The 25268-nt window shown below is 35.8% G+C and overlaps 1 protein-coding gene across 6 annotated transcripts in view; it reads right to left on the minus strand.

Moving 5' to 3' along the window:
* The window catches only part of MON2 (MON2 homolog, regulator of endosome-to-Golgi trafficking), a 68884-nt gene that overhangs the window by 9888 nt on the left and 33728 nt on the right, over positions 1-25268 (minus strand). For 3 of the 6 annotated variants that reach the window (XR_003529821.1, XM_027656253.1, XM_027656281.1), the window contains exons 19-31: positions 25109-25199; positions 23746-23847; positions 21790-21792; positions 21471-21581; positions 20599-20774; positions 17803-17965; positions 17103-17396; positions 16157-16355; positions 14210-14838; positions 9166-9309; positions 8622-8639; positions 8226-8354; positions 6212-6402 (exon numbers count right to left, since the gene is read on the minus strand). Coding sequence is in view for 5 of the 6 variants with exons in the window: in XM_027656253.1 (XP_027512054.1) it covers positions 6212-6402; positions 8226-8354; positions 8622-8639; positions 9166-9309; positions 14210-14838; positions 16157-16355; positions 17103-17396; positions 17803-17965; positions 20599-20774; positions 21471-21581; positions 21790-21792; positions 23746-23847; positions 25109-25199 (2250 nt within the window). In the remaining variant the exon portion in view is untranslated. The remainder of the gene's footprint in view (positions 1-6211; positions 6403-8225; positions 8355-8621; positions 8640-9165; positions 9310-14209; positions 14839-16156; positions 16356-17102; positions 17397-17802; positions 17966-20598; positions 20775-21470; positions 21582-21789; positions 21793-23745; positions 23848-25108; positions 25200-25268) is intronic. The other 3 variants (XM_027656254.1, XM_027656260.1, XM_027656271.1) reach the window with 3 other exon arrangements.

Raw genomic sequence — 25268 nt, forward strand, 5'->3', positions numbered from 1 at the left:
ACTTGGTTTTCTTCCCTTACCACATGGGACTTTCCCTACCACCCTAGACTTCATTTACAAATGGACTTCTTCTCTCATCACATGAGACTTCCTTCACCGCCAAAGTCTTCCCTCACCACCCTTGGCTTTGCTCACCAACAGACTTCTTTCCTCCCCACACAGGACTTCCTCCACCACCACGGGCTTTTCCCTCACCACCCTGGGCTTCCCTTGACAGATCCAGACTGCAGCTATCACTAACAAGACTGGGAATCTCACCACTGGGAAGACCACAGGGAGAGGATCAATGGCACACTGTTGGAATCCATAGAGTGGTGATATTTTTACTTAATCTGTCTCTCTGTCTCTTTCTCTCCCCCCCTCTCTCTTTTCCCTATTTCTTTTTATCCCTTTCTACCTCACATTTACTGTTAAATAAAAATCCGTACTACTGACTTCAGCATATGGTCTCATTTACACCTTTCTTTGGACAGAGGCATCTCTGTAATAATTTGAAAGAACCTGATCATAACAATGTTGAAAACAAAGAACAAAATAAAATAAAATGTTAAATAGCTGTTCAATCAGTACCTTTTGTGACAGAGTTGTCAACTATGAAAAACCTTTAAACAGTAATGTAGACTTATGCGTGGAAACGCATGTCATGTTGAAATACATGGGAAGCTTTCACTCTGACACTTCCTTATCTATGACTAACTTTCTGAGCTGAAGTTTGCTTAAAGAGGTGTTAAGACCTTTCTGTCTAGTCATCCATATCTGATCTGCCATATATGCTACAGATTAAGCTACATACTTGTTCATGTAGCAAAATACTCTCAAGTAAATAGATTTTTGTAAGGTGTCTATATGAAACATCTGTCTAGGGGCCAAAAGCTTTGTTGGTTATATCCAAACTGCACTGGTAAGGTCAAGAGGCAGGAAAGATAAGAAGCCATGTGATGCAGCAACTTCCATAGGTACAGAGCTCCCAGCCACTCCCCACTGTCTAGGCAGGGCTTCAGAGCCAACAGGCACTTGGAGTCCTGCTGTGCACAGCAGCACTCTGTTCAGAAGCATCTTTTGGGAACGTATTGATTTAATTCCCTCATGTGAGCACAGACTTCTGCTCTAGTAAATTATATATATACACACATTCATTGAATTTTATTTTATATAATGGTTTGACATGCTTTCATGAAAGCCTCTGGGAAAACGGTATGAAATAATAAACAGATCGGCTTCTTACTAGAAGATAATTTTGTGTAAATTAAGTTACATGAAATGTATTAATTTTAAATGTCATTTTGATTTATAATAAAAATCAAGATTGTTGAGTCTTCTCAGCTGTAGTTTGCTTAAAAAAAAAAAAACCGAAACCTGAAAAAACCTGAAACTTATTTCTTGGAAGCTGTTAATTCTCTAAGACAGTAACATTTTCCTTTTTCATTTACCTGGGCTCTTTTGGCTATATGTGAAATTTCTTGATGTACAAAGCTGCAGAGACCAATTCTGCTGTGCTTTTGTACTTCTTAAACATCAGTGAGTATCCCCTCTCATTCAGCTCCATACCTGGCTTGAAAGTCTGTTCCTGTCCAAAAGATACAGGTGGGGCCATGCAGAGGAGGTTCACTATTTGAAACACAGATATTCACAGTGCTTTAATTTAAGAGTTCAAACCACAGTGACCTCTTGTCTAACCAATGCCAACTCAGTTTCACTGTCAGAAGCAATATTAGGCTATCTACACATGTGATTTCTAGGGCCACAGAGACTAAAAGAGTTACAAGTTAGACTAGAAAAACATTTAAAATATTGACTAAATATTTAGAACATCAGTGAAATAGTTTCATCTTAGCCAGGCAGAAACTTGGAAAATATGCATAGAAAAATGAGACAATATCCAACAGCATATTTTAATGAACAAAGCTAGAGGTAAAAAACCTAACCAAATCTGTCATGCAGTGTTGCTAGGAGGACTGACTGCATTAAGGCATTAGTGAGTTTCACTGAGATGCAGGTGTTTCATATTTAGAAGTCCCAAGTCAGCTTTGAAGAATAAGGGTTTGAAGAGTAGGTGCAAAAGGAAGCCATTTACCTAGCTTTGCATGAAGCCTGGACAGAGAGTAACATGAAACATCTAGTACATTTAATAGTGGAAAGTGCGGAGTATGAAAATGTATCAAGAAGGAAGGAAGAAAAATAAGGCTTTTTTGTGACATAACATTCCAGTTTCCTTGAAGCAAAGAGCTTAGGAAAAATTACAGAATGCCAGCATAAGAAAGACAATTTTCAGTTCTAACCATATTCAGGTCAAACTGATTATATCTAACTGTATTCCTGTCACAAGGGGTGACATGTTGGAGAATGCTAAAAATCCAGACAATGCAGTAATGCAATTACTCTGTCTCACTGATAGCCTCTTGGGGTGTCAGCTGAATTGCATTTTCCAAATTCTTTGTGCTTCAGAACCTTTTCAATCCATGCTGGCCTTAGCCAGATTTGTACACTTCTGCAACTGATTTAATAACTGCTCTGTCCTGCATGGCATATTTGCAAGCTGGAAAGCCACCAGAGATGACATGACTCACAGTTGCAGTAAAGCCACTGGTTCAGCAGGGTCATTAAAATCAAGTCAAGTTTACAAGTCACTAAGAGCAGAGAGTGATCTCACCTTCTCATCTGTGGCTTGGTTAATTAATTTTGGTGATATGGACAAAAATTCAAGCAGTACCAAAAGTTTTAAAAAACACAACTCATTGTTAATATAAATAAAACAGAAAACACACCAAAAAACAGTTCTATACCAGCTAGCTGGCCTTAAATATAGGATAAACTTGGATAGTTGGAAAAGAAAGTAGGTTCTCATTGCCCTCCCCTAAAATCTGAAGGTTGACATGCACCTCAACTCAGCAATAAATTTTATCTGTTACTTTCAAAACAGTGAATAGATTCTTCCAAATAACTCTGAAATAAGGCACCACTCCAATTACCATATATTTTCTATTAAAATTATAATAAAAAGAAAAATTGAAAGAACACAGTAAATCTGAAAATTCTGAATTCAATTTCCTTACAAATAGAACAACTACAAATTTAAGGGACTGACTAAACTGCCACTGCAATCCACTAGAAGACACAATTTAGAAAATTTCAATACAAAAGGGACAGGTTTGCCCTACTTGACAAGGCTAGTTTCATAGCACCTTGCAGAGAGTGCAGAAAGAGTTAACCAAAGGAGATCAGAAGAGATTACCTCAACGTAAGGAACTTTGACATCTATCTTAGAGCCCTCCTTGCATCACAGTGAGAGAGGCAGCTTCAGTAGCATTGTGGGGAGCAGGAGGAGGAGGAGGAAGAGGAGGAGGAGGAAGAGGATGAAGAAAAGGATAAATAACTGCTAAAACTAATTGTCTTGATTACTGGCATGAGGAATATGTACTCCCTTTTTAGCTTTAACTTTTTTTAGGACCACAAGATTGAGGCTGATAGAAGGAACAGAAAGGCTATCTATTCTAAAGCTGCCAAGGGATAGAGCTCTAACTGTAAGTACCAGAACCGTACAGTTGGGAAGACAAACTTCTATTTAGAAAAAGATGGACATTAGAGAGATAAAAAAAATTACAACTCCAAGCCAGACATTCTGTAGCCATGCAACTTACATCTACAAAAGCAAAATTTGTCTATTCACAATAAGCCTGGAAAGAATAATTAATAATGGCCATTAATTATAATAACAGGCCAAATTATCTTGCTGTAGCCATGTGGTTCTATAAACCACCAGCCTGTTTTTAGTGTTTTAAATTATTTTGAACCTTAAAGCTTCTAAGTGAGAGAAGAAAAAAGTTTCCTACAACTTTTCTGAGAACATCGTCAATCATGATGAAAAAGTTGATCCCTAAATCACATTTTGTATGTATAATTATAGAGTACACTCTGGTCTCTAAAGAGGCAAACTCAGACTTAAGTGAAGACAGACATGATAGGGCATCAAACATTCACACAAGTACTATTTTTCTTTTGCATCCAGAGAACATTTGCCCATGAATGACAGCTGGCAAAAGCGATTAGAATAAATACGAGCAGTGATCATTTCTAGCAAGCAAGAGAGTAAAATGAAATTTCTATGGTTGAAATAATTTTCAAGGGAAGTATAAATCACTCACTGTAAATTAAGAAAAATGGACAACATATTTGGCAAAAAAAGGTCATGCAGATGATAGTGGATTACCCTGAACTACACTGAAGATTTATGATAATTTTACTTCCCTGGATTTATGAATAATTAATAACAAGAAACTGTAGCAGGGCCAGTCTTGGTCAGCTAAGAATGTGCAAAAGAGAAATGTTTCACCTGTTTTGCAGATATTTAGGAAGAATTAATTTATAGCAAATAGTATGTATTCCCAAAGCAACTTGTAAGTGAGCATAGATTCCTCTGCAATAACTTGAAAAACCTTCATTTTCATTTTGCAAACCAAACAATGATATTGATTATAGGGTGTTAACTGTTTCAGAATGCAAGCAGGACTACTAACTGCAGCTGAAAACAAACCCAAACAAGATACTGAGAAGATTATTATAAATTAAAGAAACAGGGAAGCATAAAAATAAAAACTCGGACGACTGAAGTGTCTTTTAAGCAGTCATTATGATCTTTTCTATTTTAAGGTCCCCCTATTTAATATAATTTTCTTTCAAGTAAATGCAAAAACAATGGAAAGGTTTTTCAGTTGATTGCCATGTAATCCTATTGGTGAAATGCCAAAGCCATTCTTTATTACAAACATTTTCATTAACTGATGTGTCTCTAAAATTAATTTTCATTGGTATTTATTTTTTGTTTGTTTTGTGCAAGCTGCTATTTATCCATCATTAGTAAATACAGTTCTGTTTGGTTGCTGATTTTTGTGTGTTTAAAAACTAAATGCATACACATAGAAAGCATATTAGTGTAAGGCACAGAAAAACCCAACTGTTTTCTGTTAAAAAGAAAGATTAATTTGTTACTGTTATCAGCATATACAGAGAAAACCAGGGAATTAAATTTTTCATATTCCACCTTGTCCTTTAGTCTGAAACACTCTTACATATACTTAAACTGCTCCTAAAAGATGCTTGCTCACAGATATTCACAGAAGATGGAAGTTCCATCCCATTCCTATGTAAGGTTCTACAATATCTAACCTTCCTCATAGTAAAAGGTTTCCTTAGTGTCTAATCCAGGTAATCTTTGCTGTACTGAAATGCATTTTTACCCATTGTCAAGGGACAAAAAAAATTCTTCTCTGGAGCAAGCTCTTACTATATTCTGAAGATTTACAATGTCTTCCTAATGATATATTCTTTTGGTTGAACAAATTAATAGATCCAAGGCCACGTTGGATGGGGCTCTGAGCAACCTGGTCCAGTGGAAGGTGCACATGCCCATGGCAGGGGGATTGGAACCAGATGATCTTTAAGGTCCCATCTAACCCAAACCATTCTATGATTCTATGATTAAGTTGTCTGTCTCTGATTGTTATTATTTTTCACTTCCAGACTTTTTCAACCCATCCACTGTATATGCCCACATCTACAGTGTTCCACTCTTGAGAGACTATGAATGTATTTTTACATATGTCTGTCTTTCTAGTTATAAATGACTATTTAGCTACATTTTTCATAAAGTATCATAAATAAAGTGTGGTTAATTATTAAGGCACAGTCAATTTATCTTGGGTAGAAACAAATGCAAGATAACTATGGGCTTCTAAGTGAACAGTAGTGTAAGAAATAATTTTCAAGAATTCATAGTTGGTGGAATATTTCAAGATGGAACTAAGGAGAAATACATATAGTTAACAGTGTTCACCTTAATTAAAAAAAATTACTGTTGCAATTCTGGTCAAAGTGAAGAAAGGAACAAATTGAGTACATATGAGTAACTCTTTATCAAATCTATAGTAAATGTCGTTGGGAGTCCATACAGAACTCCTTGGCCTGTTCAGAAAGACTATGCCTTGTACTGAGAGTTCAGTTGGGCTCTTTGTTGCTTTTACATTTCACCTTCTGATTTAAGCTTTTTCTGCGACTTTCTAAAACTGTAATTTTTTTGAAGTAGACATCAGTTACCTTTTCTCCATCATTCATTAAAATAATTTTGAGATATAAAATAGCGCTACTGACACATTTAGTGAACAAATTACTTAAAATATTTCCCTTAAAAAAAAAAAAAGAAGGAAATTGTGTTTACCTTTTTGTGAATAAAAAGTCTTCAAAAGTATTTGCTAGTTCTGGCCACATACTGTCAAATTTTCCAGAAGATGCATGCTGCCTTGCAACAGGTAGTCCAATGGAGAGAACTTTGAGAAGAGAGGAAACAGCTAGCTTCCATGTGCTTTCAGAAGGACAGGAGTATTTCAGACTGAGAGGTATTCTTAGTGTCTGCAAAATGAAAGTTCAAACAAAAATTATAATTGCTCAGGCAAATCTGAGAGTACAGCAAGTTTCTGCAGAAGATCTTGGTGGACACAGTCAGAGATGATAGTACACATCCCTACCTTTTCTGCTCGTATATGAGATTGCCTTTTAAAACTGTAATTCTAAAGATGATTTACCATATACCAGCTGGCTAAAGTACAGGTCTGTAGCCAATACAAGGTTAGAAGTCAGAATTGATCCATTATCAATTATACTATGAAGTTACACACTAATTTTCTTTTTCTGTATTGTCATCCACCATTTCTGCTAAGCATGACAAACGGGCTTTCCTAACATCTAAGACTGCAGGCAGTTTGTTACCTTGAGTGTATTCTGGAGAATTTGGTCCCATTCCTAGAAAGCCACCCCAAGTGCAAGTTAAAGAAAAAAAGCTTAATTAAATTTAAACTTTTCCTAACAAAGGTGAACTGTACACATTACCACTGCAAGAAACCTGTTCATTGCTGTTAAACCACATGAAATTTACAAGTAAGAACAGCTAGTGAAATTCTAAGACAAAGGGTGCAATACAACTCAAATGTAGAGCAGACAAAAACCTGGCAAATTTTAAGTCTTTTATATAGAAAGTTCAATATCTATAAAACAAAGTCATTAATAAATTTAAAAACATTAAGCACATGAACTATTTACACTATATGTATCCCTTTTAGCATTGTTAGTCAAACTGACTTAGAACCCAATAGTAAGTTATCTTGGAAAACTAATTAAATTTATACTTCAAATACATAGTGACTAGGTTTGGGTACTACATGTATGCCCCCCACGCTGTTAGTGCAGTCTTTGATTTGAGGAAAGCAAAGGGAGGAGAGACTCACTCTGACTCTCACAAGGAGTCAAATATAATTAATTCTCTATTGCCAGCCCTATTTTAGAATATTTTTTTCTGCTGCTATTCATCGTATATGTCAAATCTAATTCCAAAATCAACATGGACTTAGAGACATGAAACATATTTCATCTACTGCAATGAATCACATTATTATCAGCTGTGAATGTTAAAGAAAAGTGGTGTTTATATCAGTTTCACTAATTCTATTAAAACAGAAGTAGAAAGCAACTGCATTAGCTTTGAAATACAAATATTTAATTCATAATATCACCTACTTTAAATACATTCACATTTCTAAATTTCAATATAGGAAAAACCTGATGTCAGCCAAGTTATTACAAATAAACCTAGGTCAGATACGGGTTTTTTCCAGACATTTAATATTACTTCTATTATTTACCTTTTTTTTTTTTCTGAAATAGAAACAAGATCAAAAAAGTGAAAAGTTGGACAATTTCACCTTAAAAGTATATTTGCTCATCTGTAACATTCCATAGTTACATCAACACACAAAGTCATTAGAAGCAAATCAATAGTAATAGCTACAGCACAGGCTCCTGAAATATATATGCCAGTCTACAGAAACTCGTCTTTGGCCTTCGATGCCATATTTACTAAGAAGCCTACTTACCAGACTCAGGTGCATAATACTTTCAAAGATTAAAATTTTGAGGCCTAACACATTAGTTAATTTTTATCTTAACAGTGAAATACTGATGCTGACATTATCCAGCTAAGAACAATACATATAGTCTAATCAATAGACTTGCAGCTTCAAAAGAAATTATTACCTGCTGCTCATCTTCATAAAATATCCATTTGTTTACTACAGCTTTAGGTTTCCCAGAAAGTTTTTATAAACACTAGCTGAAAATAAAACTCATGATTTTCAGTATAAGCTCATTAAATTCAGAGCATACGCAGGGCAAACTTTTACCTTAATAATGTTCTGAAGAACTTTCTCCGTTACCACAGCTTTATGGCAAGCTGTCTTTTGGTATAAGTCCACCACAACTTCCAAAGATCTCTCAGCAAATGGTACATAATTCAATGCTACCCATTCCGCCTAGGAAAAGAAATTAGTAAATTACTAAACTATATGTGAAAACATATTAATTAAGGAATAGAAGGTGTACGTTTTGCATTGAACTCTCAGTTTAATGCATGCAAGGTTTGCTAAGAATATGGTCCAAGCAACAAAACTGCAAATACAACGTAGTCTGGCTATGAAAATGTACTCTACATTGAAGTAAAGTACATTTAAAATAGGAGAAATGTTGCAGTCTAGGCAAGACAACTACATTAGGACAATCTTTAAGGAAATTTAACTCACCGGTGCAAATAGTTGTATCTAGTGTGATTCCATTGTGTTGCAGGACAAACAGAATAAGAAGAATTAATACATACATAATAGTTACCTCTTCCATTACACTGAATCAGATGCTCATGCTTAGTGAACAGCAGCGTACACAGATAAAAAGAATTACTGAACATGTCCCATTTCTTTACAGCACGTGCAATTCAAAAATCTGCAGCTTGAGGGAATTTTCTCCATTCAAAATTATCATGTCTTTGTATTAAATTTAGTATCATGTGTAGGACAAATTATTTTAGATTAATTCACTGTACAAATTCAGACACATTCACTATGTCTGGTGTCCAGGCAAGACCTTTCCTACATGAAGGAATACAAAGTATAAAAGCTAAGAAGAATGTAAAGGGAGTAAATGAAGATAACAAAAGCATGTAAAAAAACTTACTACACAACATGCACAGTGAAGTTTTTACAGATTGAATAAAGGCACCTTGCTGAATAACCTGTATCTGAAGCTCAATTGGATTCACCAGCCAAGTGAAACAAATTTCTAATTAATTACCTGATTATACTTTGCATTTGCAATGTGCTTTGTTTCCAGCTGTCCATACTGTGGAGGCTTACATGAAAATTCTACAAAGGCCAGCAGTTGGTCAAAGATTGCAGGATACATTATCTGCATACTTTCTGAGCCCACACATATAGCCTATACCAAAAGAAAAGACAAAAGCTTAATATATATCTTGAGCTTTTGCAGTCAACATCTGCATCAGTGCAAGGAACTCCCAATGAAAAATCCCCATATAAGACTATGTGAGAGTCATGCTGTATAAAAGACAGTGGATAGTTCTAACAGCTTAAAGAAAGTAAGTTTTCTTATGTTATTAAAGTAAATTAAATGGCAAGATACCTGAGCATATATAGTTCAGTAAATACAGCTATCTCATCCAATAAAAGAGATATATTTTCTGTACTGACTCTGACATGTCAGTAAAATATAAGGGTTATATAAGTCTTGTATATAGATCTCAGCCACATCTTCTTTAAGCCCTACTTCAAGGAACATTTAAATCTCAGAAGTAAATTATACAAGCTTCAAAAAGTAGTTAAAATAGCATCTTACAGAAAGGAATATAAATAAATGAGAATTATATGATTTTGGTACAGCTGAAACTCATAATATTGCTTTAGAATGGAAAACATTTCAGGAAGGGTGTACTTAGATGATGTCAATGAAATATCATGTTGTCAGAAGCTAATGATTTCCAGTTGCAATATAAATCCCAAGGAAGTCTCAGGGCATTTATTTTCAAAGCAAGATACAATGATTCTATGAAATTACTCCAATTATATTCTGCCATTTAAAATACCTTGCTTTACTTCCCAAAGTCTCTCCTCTCAAAGCTTCAAGAAACAGTCAATTTATTGCTCTACAAAAAGACTTTGTGCTTGTACTGTCATTTTTCTAACGCCCTTTTCATTAACCACAGATCATCCATTACAAGTTATGGCTGAACTCACTTAAGGTGGTAACAGCTCCAAAACTGTTTGAGTGCAGACCCCATGCTGGAGCCACATCAGGAGCTGTGTGAGTCAATGGGCAAGCAAATATCCTGAGTCCCCAGCCATGAGAGGGAGCAAGCCAACAGGGGCTACAGGCATTCATCACTACATCACCTGAAGACCTAGCTGCACCTTCAGGCAATGGACAACTTGCAGCAGAGCACTCCATGAATCATCAGTGGCCTTTTTCTTTTCCTCAACTTCCAACAATTTAAAATGCATGTCTAATGCTAAAAAAGCTTAATCAACATTACGAATATAATGCAGAACTCCTACAAAAGCATACTCCTTTGCTAGTACTCAAGGTCAAAACTGTACTGAACTCTGAAAAGGATGCTTGGAAGCTAGGTACTCACCTGCACTGCAGAAGACTAAAGGGTTAACTGCTGATCTAAAATTATTCAACACCCTGTAAAACAGCTTCATCTGATCTGCTGCACTAAAGTCACTGCACTGAATTTTAACACATTAATGTGAGATTACATACCTATTTGAAAAGGTATAAAAATGATTCTATATACAAACAAATAGAATAGAAAGGGAAAAAAGAACATCCACAAACTCCTGGGTAATTTTTGAATAGATGTAACTTACTTGCACAGATGCAATTTACATTACCCACAGAAGACTATTTTAACATATCCCAGGGAGCATTACTGGGACCAGTTCTGTTTAACATCTTTACTGACAGCCTGGACAAAGGGATTGAGTGCACCATCAGCAAGTTTGCAGACAACACCAAGTTTGGTGGGAGTGTTGATCTGCTGGAGGGTAGGAAGGTTCTGCAGAGGGATCTGGACAGGCTGGATCAATGAGCCAAGGACAATTGTATGAGGTTCAACAAGGCCAAGTGCCAGCTCCTGCACTTTGGTCACAACAACCACATGCAACACTACAGGCTGGGGAAAGAGTGGCTGGGAAGCTGCCCAGTGGAAAAGGGCCTGGAGATGCTGGCCAACAGCTGCCAAACATGAGCTAGCAGTGTGCCCAGGTGGCCAAGGCCAGTGGTATCCTGGCTTGTATCAGAAAGTGTGGTCAGCAGGACCACAGAAGTGATTATCCCTCTGTACTCAGCACTAGTGAGGCCACATCTTGAGTCCTGTGTCCAGTTATGGGCCTCTAACTAAAAGAAAGACATTGAGGTGCTGGAGCATGTCCAGAGAAGAGAAATGAAGCTGGTGAAGGGGCCGGAACACAAGCCCTGTGAGGAGCAGCTGAGGAAGCTGGGGTTGTGTACCCTGGAGAAAAAGCGGCTCAGGGGGGACCTTACTGCTCTCTATAACTAACTGAAAGGAGGCTGTAGGGTGGTGGGGGATTGGTCTCTTCTCCCAGGTAATACGTGATAGGACAAGATGAAATGGCCACAAGTTGTGCCAGAGGAAGTTTAGATTGGATATTAGGAAAAATTTCTTCAGAAAGAGTTGTCAGGCATTGGAAAAGGCTGCCTAGTGAAGTGGTTAAGCCACCACCATCCCTGGAAGCATTTAAAAGGCATGTAGATGTGGCACTTGGGGACATGGTTTAGTGGCGGACTTGGCAGTGCTGAATTAATGGTTGGACTCGATGACCTTGTAGGTCTTTTCCAACCGAAATGATTCTGTGGACTAACTAGAATTGCTTTTCAAAGAGGTTTATATTTCTGACTGACACTACGTAACTTTTACCTAATCATCTTAAAATCTGAAAAACAGCCTAACAAAGTGTGACAAAGGATGTTGAAAGTACCTTTAAGAGCTGCTTATAAAACGGGGTGTCAGTTACTGCATTAAGTGCACTTATTTACGTCTTAAGGAAAGAGACCCGCATAAATCAAAAAGTAGTGGTCACACTATAACAAAACACAAACAAAATAAAATACTCTGCAGATCTTTTTTTGTTGCAAAAATTGACACAATACTTCAATTTCAGAAATTTATGCTTTAAAGCATTCTGGTACTAACCTTCCATTTCTTTAATAGTTCGGATTTATCTAACAACTCCCAGTGCAACTACTAGCATGGAGTACTCTCTTTTTTTTTTTTAACTGCTCTCTGTAGCTAAGTCCCTATCATTGCTGTTGGTATATGCAAACACAGCCTTGAGTTTACCACACTCACAGCTAAAGAGGTTTGCATCCACACTGCCTGCAGAGGCAGAATTCAAATGTATTTGATCCCCATGTATGCACCTGTGTTCTATCTGATGAGCCAGCTGGCTCGCTGTAGAGCTGACCTAGAGTGAATGTAGGGAAGAACTGAGAATAATGAGCAAATCTGGGCTTGAGATAAAACTTTAGCTGAGCTACAGTGACGAAAGAGATTTACAAAAAAAAAACAAACTCCAACCTTATACTACAGCAATAAAAGACTAGATGACAAGTTCTACTGAGAAATAAAGAGACAATGAAGGACAAAATAAAGAGTGTAAAATGGGCTCAACATATGGAAGCCTGAAAGGAGATCCAAAGCTCCCTCCCAGTCCCATGTTCCTGAGTTGCAATGTCTTTTGTTAGTGGAATTGCATTATAAAATATCTTTATTAAACCAGTCAAGGGCTCATCTGAGAAATATCAGGGGTTTTTATGCTATTCAAACTGCAAAGTTGTTCCACAAGTTCTTAGAAAATCAGAACTGACCCAAGTCTTCCTGTATCACCAAAAAAGCTGATCCTACATGCAAACACCTGAGAAACCTTTTGTTTCAAAGAAGATTGCAAATATTTACATACTCTTCTTTAATCATCCAGTAGTTTCTGTGTGTACTCCTGAGAGTATCAATTAGTTTCAAGAGAGAAAAAGATACTGTAGCCTGCAGCAAAAACCATCTGACAGATTGCCTTTGCTCCACATCAGCACTGGCTGGCTGCCTTGTCACGTGAATTGTACTGTTATATAGCCAAGAGGAGCAATCACACAACTTCACAGAACTTACTGACATCCAAATATACTTCAACTAATTTTTTTAGGAACTTCAGTGCTGTTGTGTTAATAACATAACTACAGATGGGATGGAAGGTACTGTATAAGTTGAGGTACTGTCTTATGGATGTCTGTATTTGCAAAGGCTTGTAACTGCCACACTAATCATTCAGACTGGGAGTGGGGAAGGGTAGATGTCTCCCTCTCACAGGGAGTTGGTGCTTTTGTTACTGTTTAAGAAACCTTCAGCTAAAACAGTTTATCTCGACATGAACAAGAGTATAAAAATGTGCAGTTTTTCATCATGTTAAAAACTCTGGTAACCCCCTCTTTAAAAGGCACTAATGCCTGCACCCTTTGGAAACTAAGATCATCTGGATAAGGAGACTAACAAAGAAACAGAAAAATCTGAGATGGATAAATTGAGTGATTAAGTGGGGAAAACAGTATTTGGGCAGGACTGAGCTGCTGGAAAGGGGAGGATACAAAAGGTCGAGCCTGCCTGGAAAAGGATGAAAATGTAGCAGACATGGTCAGTGTTAAAACTTCATGTTACTTATATAACCACGTACAAAGCTGAGATTTAATACCAACTTCTATCCAAGCAAAATGATTTGAAATTCATGAAAAACAATTTACTCCAGACCACTGCTGTTCCTGCCCACGGCAGGGGGGGTTGGAACTAGATGATCTTTAAGGTTCCTTCCAACCCAAGCCTACCTATGATGCTATTTTTATACCTCTGTTTTCAAAATACATTCATGAGTATTTGTCAAACCCATAAACTAAAGGAGTGGCTACAATGATAATGATTCTGCCTTGTAGGACTGTTCCCCTATTTCCATGTAGAGATCTTCAACATCAACAGTACTTCAATATTAGATGGCCAAGTAAATGGCTACAAACACAGCACAATACTTAAAGTATTTCTGCAATCAACCAAAAGTACATTTCATAAGGATTACACCAGTCCTTTCAATGCAGAGCACCTGGGTTGCATCAGTAATGGAGATCTGATTGTTCTAATACAATACACTGTGCAATTATAAATAATTTTAAAAATCATGTTTAAGTCCCTCACTATAGTTCTGAGAAGTGAGACACACTTAGTTTACCTTTCACCACACATCAGAAGTCGCATTATTACCTTTTGTAAAACATCTAAAGCTGTAAGCACTGCTTCTTGTAAACTTGTCAAAACTGCTTCAGTGTAAGACGGAAGGATGAAAGGGGAAGCATCTGAACTGATTGGAACTGAAACAGCACCATGCAAAATGACACCCAGCTTTTGGAGATCATCCATGCTGAAACCAGTTTTGATGTGTTGGTAAAGAGCTGGGAATATTTGAATTAAAGCTGTAAGAAAAGGCTGGCTGGGAATGAAAGTCAATTTATCACAAGTAATTGGAGGCCTTGTACTTTCAGAACCAATTCTATACCAGCTGTTCCAGGCTGCCCACCAAAGATTCAAATCTTCAATCTCATCTGTTATTACAGGCAGTTCAGATCCATTATATCTTCCTATTCTTTCTCCAATGGAGTCAGTTCTCATGAATGATCTACCAAGACTAGTGGCAGTTGTTGTCCCCACCACCAGAGGTACAGAAACATTGATGGCAGGTGGTGTCTCAGGCTTCTCAGAGTCTCGAACAGGAGAAACAATTTGTAAGATCTCCTGGAAGCTTTTCAGAGCAGCCAAGGAAACTTCATTATTTTTGCTGAGTGCTGCTGATTGGATGTGATCAAGAAGAACATCCCAGGCTTGAGAAAAGTCTCCTATTTAAAAAAGAAAGAGAGAGGAAAAAAATCAACTTGGAACTTGCTTCCTTATTCCCATTCCCACCCACCCTGCCTCTCTAAAAGGTTGATCATATACTTGTTACTCTCATAGACAAAAATTTCAAGAGATTAAGTGTCAGCTCGAATGGCTTTTATAAAATATATCAGTTCAACCATAACCAGAAAGAATGAATGTGACAGAGAAACACATAAATATGAAGAACGAAACAATATATCTATGTTCATGTTAAATTTGCTAGCGAAAAATCACATACCACATCCCATACTAGTAAAATATGTTTTCATTATTCAGTATAGTGAAACAGATTTGTTCTTATGCATACCAGATGCCTGTTGATTTTAAAAAGGGTTAAGCACACACAAAGAATTAAGGGTCAAATCTATAGTCATGCAATGTATTCATAAAGAATTGATTTTAAAATGCTCTTATAATTGTACTGTGGAAAGATTTCATTTGGGGCATTTGAGTTTTTCATTAAATTTAGCCTTAACCTTCAATTTTCTACTATACTAATTACAGGGTTTGAATAATTAAAATAGTTTTAATTTTTTTATTCAGTTTTAACTCAAGTTTAATATAGTTTAAAATCTACCACAATTTCTGCAAATGACCAATACTCTTGATAGCTATTAATATGTTGATATCATAACAACCAAAATGAAATAAATGACAACATATTTCTAGTTAAGATATATTAATTGTATACTATAGGATGGTGAAGGTATATTAATGTAATGAGGAATTTGCTTTGCAAGCTATACATTCTCTATTTCTTTTTCACTTTCTCCTTGTAGAAATTACTAAGCTATTGTAAAATATTACTGCATACATGAAAAATGTAAATGTTCAATACTCCACTGACTTTACAGGTGAGTTCTCTTTACATTCTAAGAGTACAGTTAAACTTGACACACTGATGCCACAGAAGAGTTCCAGGCAAGTGTTGCATAACCTTAGAAAGACAAAAGGAAAAGTATGTTCTGACAACCGAAAGAAGAGAAAAATTATTGTTATCAGGCTACTATAATTTAAACCTATCTCGCACCCAGAATTGTGACTACTGAGATTTAATCTCAATTACTGTGATACAGGAGACAAAATCTGTAGTTCAAATTTTTGGCTCTAAGGAGCATGAACTAGTAACTCCCTAATTGTCGTAATTGTAACTCGAGGCAAGACACAACAAAACACACTTTTAAGCTAAGATTAAGATTCTTTCCCAGTACTTTAATGAAAAAAATATACAAAAGGAAGAAGTTTATTACTGTTACTTTCAGTAACTATAAATTTTACCTAAAGGCTGCAGTAAGTATCTCCTGGTGTTAAATATTCTTGCAACTCCAGCCAGTGTTAATACCCATGTCTCAGCCCACTGTTTCTCAGCTGTATCCCTTGAATGATGGATGAGAATGTTGCCTCCTCCTGATTCAATCTTCTCTTTGTCAGCTGTGGTAGAAGATTCTCTAACTCTATCCAACAGGTGAAATAAAACCTGTGATAGTCAGAAGAAAAGAGGAAAAAACCTTTTCAAATAACATAGTTGTATTCATAGTAAACTAACAAAAAATAGTAATTTTTCCATTATCCATTCTGTCACTGTGTCACTCTGAAAATTCCCTTGTTCTAAATAGTCTCCACAGCAGCCAAGATTATGAATCAGTCAAATGATGGCCACTTGAGAAGGCTTAGAAATAGCACAATTAACCCCACCTAGAACAGTGTTAGGACTAACAGAAGGCTAAAACCAGTGGATGTAAGATTCAACAAGCAAGCTCAAATATAGCCTAATTTTTCCACAAAGAACAACAAACATGACTGTGACTTAGAACAGGGCATTTGACAGATCCTCTCAAAAGAAGAGAGTCAAAACAGATAGCAAAGCAAGGCTCCATCTAACATCAGGTCAGCCCAACCACATGACCCTCAAACATCTCCATTTTCACACAAAGAAATGTCATTCATTCTTGTAGGAAGGAAACAGTCTTTTAATCCAACTTACGAGTAAGAAATAAATAATCAGGACATGAAAATTACATTTCAAGAGAGGCTTTAACGGCCAAAGAGAAAGTGCAAAAAACATTCCCAAAACCTGAGAAATCAGATTTCTGACACCATGTTATCTTTAAAAAGTCTAAATAAGTTATATAACTAATAATGGTTATTAACCGGTGAATGCTCAATTATTATTGAAATGTGAATGCTATTTACAAAACCTTCAGTGGAAGCTTACACATCATACCTTCCATATTACTGTGTGCCATGTTGAATGTTGCAATAAAGTTCCATGAGCACCAATAGTAGAAAACAATGTCTGTCCAGCACTCTTTCTAACTGCAGGTCGGGGATCCACACACAGTTCTCCAAGTTTGGCATACAGGCATAACCAAAGACAGTCAAATGGTGATGCAGGATGAAAAGGTCTATTCAGCATCACTCCCTTTTCTTCTGCCTGTTTCTGCAACATTGCTTCTTCTCTGTTTAGCTCCTTTTCAATTATTTCGCCTCTTTGGAAAAAATAATCTGAAATATTCCACTACAAAATAAATAAGACATACGGTGTTGTACAATAAAAATATTGTACTGCTCTTAATGATAATTAAATAAATTGCTTCTCATTTTCAAAAAGTATTTTGTAACGTACATCACGATAATAATTTCTCTACATTGATGAAATAAGATCAGCACATAAATATTGCAAAGTGCAAAAAGTATTTTTCTTATCCTCAGCTTTTAGGCCCCAGTTATACATGAAGCACCAGAAAGGGGAAAACATATTAAAAGATGAAAAATGCATAGTGATGAAGAGCACGGTAAGAACCCCCCAAAAAAGCTTGTGGCCTTCATTTGTATCATTGTCTACAAATTAGTTTTCATTAAAATAAGAAAAGAAAAAAATGAAAGCCAGAAGCAGCATCACTGTAGGGTAACGTAAAACTCACCAACAAACCAATTGAAGTTAAGCTAATATTTAGCTCTTGATTGTGAAGTCCAAAGCTTCCAGCAACTTCAACAACTATCTGTAGACAAGTACATGGCATTGTTGGAAGGAAGTCGGTCACAACCAACTGAAGACACTGGAATGCAGTCCGTATTAAGGACTCACTTAAAAAAAAAACAAAACAAAAACAAAATACACACACATGCACTCATTTCAAATTTCTTCAAGAGCACAGAAATGTTTTGAATACAATACCTCAGGAGATAGTATTACTAAAAACAAAATGAAAAAATCAATTTAATGTTTTTGAGATGAGTTTGCAATATTTTAAATGGGGTTTTTTGAGATATTAAGTTGAAGTTTGGAATTCTGACTAAGCATTTTAGCCCATGTTAACTATCTAGTAGAGTTGAAGTTTAGACTTTCTGGTGGTTCTTAGTTAACTTTATATAGTAGAGTCTACTTCTCTGTTCTAGAGTTCTAAGACTTGTTAGTTCAAATGCAGTAGCTAAAATCCAGACTATAGATATGTCAATTACCTGTTTCAAAAACATAAATTAAATATTTTTTTTCTGATTAATCAAAAATAAAAGTCATGTGTGGGTTATTTCCACTGCATCATAAAAGCCAACATGATATGGAATCCAGAAGAATGCACAAGAAACTTCACATGGACAATAAAGGTATAACTAATAATTCGCTAATATGATGCATACTGCACGGAAACATCCACCCTGCCACATAAGATCAAAGTATTTATCATTACTATACTGATGGAGGAAATGCTCACAGCAGTACTTTCCCCCATATACATTACAGGAGTCTATAAAGTGAAACACAACCCAAAATTGCTGCAGTTCCCCTCCACCCTCCAAGTTCCAGAGGTATGTCACCTTCAAGGACTCTAAAAGAACAGGGAAGGAGAGAGGAAATGACAGTATAGTTACACTACTCATTTTGAAGCACTGAGTTAATGGGAAAGTAATCTCTCTTTCTAAACTTCAAATGCAAGGCTACAAGAATAAATTCAAAACAGGTCATTTCCCAAATAATGTCCCACACTACTATGTGTTTGGAGAAAGGTTTCGACATCCGTTGTGCAAGTGGCAATAGCAATACAGCTCTTCAAATCGTAAAACTGTCCTTGATGTTATAGGTGACCACAAAAAAGGTAAATATAAATGCAAGAAACTCAAGCTTAGCGAGAACTCTTTATATTGTACAGGGCTTTATCTATTTTAAAATAAACAGGGGTATCCCATTGAAAAATTCTTCAAAGACAGAATTCCTTTTGTTTGGCAGGCGGGTACTGTACAATCTGGAAGTGAATGAAGCATCAATGGCTCTCAAAAGAGCATTTTCTGTATTTATAACAGCCTAGAAAGAAGTTCTCTGGGGAGGTAAATGACTTTCTGTCCTGGAATCCAGGATGTTCACTAAGCAGAGGGAAGATGCTCGTGAAGAAAGTCTTGTGGTCAGTAAGTTTATATTTAAAGTATGATAATAGTATCTGCATCTTGTGCTCACAGCTGTAACTTAGGTAAGAAATTCAGTTGTTTCTCAAGGTAAAGGAGGCTTGCTTAATTTTTTCCTACTATAGTTAATATGATGTGGGCAAACAGTGCTTTTAGTTGAAGAAAAGTAGATTATTCTATATGCTTTGTAGGCGGAGACTAAGACATTACACAAGATGCTAGTAACATCTCGAGATATCTGCCACTGAGGTATGGATTTGAGATGTAACCGGATCTGAAGACTGTCTTGAGAAGGAATCTATGTTGGTTCTCATCCCTCACCAACAACAGTGAAAATCAAAAGGCATGCAGGAACACATTGCACCAAGTGTGGAAACAGCAAGTACCAAAGGATGCTCACAACCAAGAATCCCAAAATCCTTGGTGACATAAGAACTACTGCCAGAGAATACTGGTACAAGAGCAAAATCCTTCAAGCATTTGAACTGGCTTTAGGAGTTTTTATATTGCTAGAAGACCGAATCCAAAGTGGGACAAAAGGAGAGATGCGCCAAGGAGATTCTTCTGATACCAGAGTATGACCTATCCTGCTGCTAGTCTTGACTAGCACCAAAGAATGGTTTCAGTGTGTGGGTATAATTCTTGGTGCTTACAGTTCCAAAATCAGATGTTCAATTCAGTGCTCATTTCAAAAAAAACTCCTTGCAACTTCATCTCTCACTTTCCCTTGCAGGCAGAGGACCAGTCCAGTAACATTACACCTCTGGTGGCAACAGTCAACTATGTTAGTAGGTCAAGGAATTCACCCACAACAAGTAAATAATATTCCATCCTTCTGCTACCAGCAACCATTTAGGGAGAAAGTCTTCAAGAAAGAGAGTGATCAGAAGATGACACACAGTGGAGACTACTGGAAGATTTAAGAAGAAATAGAAACAACAGATAAACTGTGAGCAACAGCTGATTGATACAGAATTATCTGCAAGCAGCAGAGATGTGTCTAGCAGATGCTTAAGATGAAATTAAATGGCACACTGAGTACTCCTCCATGTATACTAAATGCTGACCACAGGAGAGGTTAGAGTGGAATAATATTCTAGTCTTCTGAGAGATGAATTCAGTAAAATAAAAGTGTGCTTCAGGAAAATTTAAAACCTGTATTTTAAAATAAAAAATTAAAAACTGTAAAATTTTTCACAAGCTAAGAACTACAATGAAACTATGGTTATTATTGAAGAGGGTATTAAAGAAGAAAATATAAGTAAAATTCTTTCTACTGTTCTTATCTTATCTGATTTTAAAATTTTATTTCCACCACTTACCCCTGATCACTTTGGATTGCCCCCATGACTCCAAGCACCAATGGCCAACCAGGTCCTAAGCTGTCACCCTGACTCTGTAAAATCTGTAGCACACACTCCAACTGCTTGATCCTGATATCAGGATGACTAATGTTTGACAGCTCCTTTAGTGGATTCAATAAAAGCAACTGCAGTCTCTAAAAGCAAACAATAAATCATATTAAGGACGCTAACATTTAACTGATCCTTAATTATTTTTATGTATAGTTAGTGAAAATATAAAGTACAAATTAAAGATTTATTAAATTAATTCAGTAGCTCACTGATTAAATGCTTAAATTCAGAGTCAGAAAGGACTTTCTAAAATACTTTTTATAAAGGATCTTAGCAGAAAATATACTTCCCTGGCCCCTGTTCTCCAGGTTCCTCAGGAAGCAGCTACATCATGCTGTTACAGCTGCATAAAAAGTATCATGCAACTTTATGCTCACCCAGCAGGGCTACACTCAGCTTCAACTCAAGAGATCTTGGAAAAGCTACCCACTGAACCTCAATAAATATATCAGAATGCTTTATTCATCATGGATTGAATAGCTGAAGGTTAAGCAATGTATTTTTACCTGCCATGACATCACATACACACTTCTAAACATTCTGAAATTGTTTTGCACTCATGAGGATGACCCATAATTTGTTCTAAAAAACGGACATAATATGCAAACATCACCACTCTCTGTTAGGTATTTGAAAAAAAAGGAGGATAGCTTATTAGAATGCACGAGGTGATTCTCAAGAGTTACATTTGAATGTTACAGCTATAGACTTTATAAACTCAATAGTAAAGCTCCTTTACGAATGAAGGAGGAAAGCAGCTGCTCTTAAACTTACTCTACCTGATTTTGAGACAATGGAGGATCATGTCTGAATGTCAACCCTGCTTTAATGAGAGAAGTTAAAGCTTCTGCTCCCCATTCTCTCATTCTGGAGTTAGGATGCTGACAGACCTGAAAACATAGCAGTGTTTTGTTTAAAGTCACTTTTATTTAACCAAGATTTATATAGAGATATACATATTAAAAATTGCTATTTTAATTATATTATAATGCACATACAATATTATAATAATTTTAAACCAGAATAAAATAAATCTCTAGATGATAAATTAGGTTTAATAGTAAAAAAAAAAGAAATTGATCTTTTGGGCAGACATACCTTCTGCATAAGGAAGCAATAGGGAGCAGTGAAAGACACAGAAGGAAACATAATGAAAGTTACATACATAATTCAAGTCAATAAATTTTCCAAAATTAATATACTAACTGCTAATTCAGATAATGATTGATCTAAAAGCACCGAACAACACTTCAGTGAATGCCTGAAACTCTCAGGTTTAACTTAGCCTTAAGCTACTATAAAACTGTAAGTATCACACACTGCTAAAGGCAATTAAGTGAGGAACATGGCAGCAGCCAACACAGAAAGTGTCTTCTATACTCTCAAATACAAAAAGTAACTACATATTGAAGGCAAAATAAGCCTTACACTTCATTATTTAAAAAAACTTGACAAAACACTAGTGAACACTTTGAAACTTGAGTTTCAAACATGTCTTCATTTCTCTTTGTCTCCTGATTATCTAAACCTAATAAATTCTGCCAGTTGCTTTTTTAAGAACAGGAAAATTAAAAACATTTTGCATATCCATTGCATAGATAGCTAGTATGAACTGTACCACCCATACCTAATATATTACACTCAAACAAATATGCAAAGTCTACAGTTTCTTTGACCTCTACATAATTATTCTCACTCATCCTTCCAGCCCTAGCTCAAATGGTGTGAGAACCCAAAGTCCAAGGCAGGATCATAAAGAAGGCTGATAGCTTTTGTTCGTGGACCATTCTTTTATCAGCCACTAGCCAAAGTGAAAAGGAGGACAACGTAGAAGAGCTAGTTTCACATTAAAAAATGCAGACAAGAAATAGCTACTCTCCTGATTTACTTATATTTTTGTAATCTTATATATAAAAAAAAAAAAAAAAAAGAGAGAGAGAATTTGAACTACTTCATAATGGTCTGAATCTGTCCAGATAATCAGCTCCAGAGAGAGGGAACAAATTATTCCCTCAGGTTGTGTTTAATTAAATTTGCAGCCAATGTTTTCTCCTTCCTTATTGGACCTCAACAACTTAGGTTTAAAAGGAAATAAGGCAATAATTTAAAATAAAATTAAAGACTTTATTTCCTACAAAACAGTGGCAAATTACCCACAATGCACGGGTAACGTTGCAATAGACTACTTTTGAGATGAAAACACACAATCTCAAGATGTGGATGGTAAAGTTTATTGTTTTGAAGGGAAAAAAAAACAAGAGAAGGACATGCCTGTGCTTTAAGTCTTTAAACCTCAAAGTATCCAAATTTTTTCTTCTAGATAAAACAATACGTGGCTTCCATAAATAGAGATGACCAATCCTTAATACTGTTTGAAATAATGCACTTGTGCTAAGGAAGGGTTTGATACACTCTGGAATATGAGGAAGAAAAGCTTTCTCCTTTACCCGCTCTAAATCGAACCCTGTTCTTGTATTTTACTCTTCTGCATATCTGTGTGGAGAATTGAAACTACAATTATATTCCATCACCTGTTTTTAGTTTTCAATTCAAAATAGAAGATTTTTTCCTTGATGGAGCATATTTTTCACATTGAAGTTAAAATATTTAAGAAACTGAAATAGGATTATATTTTATATTTGTACAGTATTCTTCTAAAGAAAGCAATTAAATGTTAGTTTAAATGTTTAAAACCCCAACCCTTTGTTAGTAAATCTCATGGCTTCAGTCCATCTCAAAATCTTCCTAGATATTTGTACTGTGTGAAACAGTAAAATCTGTTTGTGTTACCTTAATTACAACACATATATGAAGTATAATAAATTGACCCTTTTAAACATTTCTGTGTTAAAAACACAAAAAGACTGATGGCACCATAAAGACAAAGTTAGTAAAAGATATTAAAACAGTGGAATTTAAATATGTACATTAACTATTAAATTCAAATTGTGTTGCAAAAACAAGGTGCTTAAACCAAAACATGTAATTACAATTTAGATTTTTTTCATTAATACAAACTAAACTCTAGTACAACGGTTAAAAGCCATTAGTTACCTCCAGAAGATGACCGGTCAGAGGTCTCCAAAGAATCTCAATCCTGCGCATGTTAACTAGTCCTGTTTCCAGTAATTTAGCAACAGCAAAAAGCGATGGTTCCTTAATAAAATGGAATTTGAACACATGACTTTGATGTAACCGAGATAATGTCAGAGCATTTTGCTACATGATAATTTATGCATTAGGTGCACACCGTTTCGCAAGCTGTGAACGCTGGGAAGCTCCCGCAGAACCCGCAGCGCTGCAGGAGAAGCCACAAGGGGGCAGCAGCAGCACACCCTGAGGAACTCCCATAATTTTTCACATCGTTTTCCCTAAGTTTGACAACAACCAGAGCACTGATATTCCTTTAAAAACTCGCGGGTTTACATAGTCCTCTGTCCAACCAGTTTTATAACATACTTTGCTAGCAAAATAGCCTTTTTCCCCATTAAAACTTCTAAAGTTAAAATTGTATATGAACAATCTAGAATACTTCATTTAATAATCCTCTAATTCTTTATTTTCCATTGGCTTCAAAAATGCTCTGCAGGAATATGATAATCAAATACATATGTAAATATTTTTTATAAACTTCTTTTAATTTTATTTTTTTGAACATCAATATATAGTCAAAATTACTATTGTGCTGGAATTATTGTCTCTTCCCATTTCTGATGATTCCTTATTCTAGTTTTCAGCTGACTTTAAGCACAAACTTTGTTTATTTTAATTCACTCTCTGTTGCTGTAATTGCCAAATATTATGAAGCATGTTTTCTCTCTTCATTACCTCTAGTGTAACAGATGAATGAAAAACTTTCAGAAACTCTTCTCTGGGATTAGATTATGATTAGGATCATATATATTCAACCTTATTCAATCACAGGGTCTTTAACTTTTCTGGGTAAAGGTTGTTTACTGAGGCTGACATGAATACTATGGTTTTCCCAAGTAAATATGAATTATCAGGTTTTTTTAATATCTAAATTGTTGGCTTTCTCTGAAGTGCATTGTAAGAGAAAATTTAAATGAAAATGAGCACCTCACAGAACATACTGTGCTTCTCAGAATCCCTAACCTCTGAAATTATAAGGGCTTTTAAAAGTTTCATCCACCCACAATCTCATTAAGGGAAACACACGACATTCCTTAGTTAACAAAAAGAGCAAAGAACACAATGAGAATCTTCACAGAATTTAGAAACCGTTTAACTATCACAAATGAGACATTCTCTGGTTCATAATTTAATTTTTACTGTAGAGCATCAAAGGTATTACTGTTCTTAGTATTAGAAATAGTTAGCTTTGAGGATAAACACACAAGTCTTCTGAGTGCTTCACAAAAACATCTAAAAAGAAAGTAAAGAACTCTTCTTATACCTTATTGTTTCCATAGGCCATATCCATGGCTTCCAGAGACAAGGAGCAAAGGGCATTTATTAAGTGGTGTAAAGACACATCATCAAGGTACCTGAAAAATAACTGGTATCAAAACACTGTTTGATATACACACATTATTTTAATTATAAGATAAGGTTTC

Source organism: Corapipo altera, unplaced genomic scaffold (genome assembly GCF_003945725.1).
Source record: "Corapipo altera isolate COAL_440 unplaced genomic scaffold, ASM394572v1 1, whole genome shotgun sequence".
Classification (NCBI taxonomy): Eukaryota; Metazoa; Chordata; class Aves; order Passeriformes; family Pipridae; genus Corapipo; species Corapipo altera.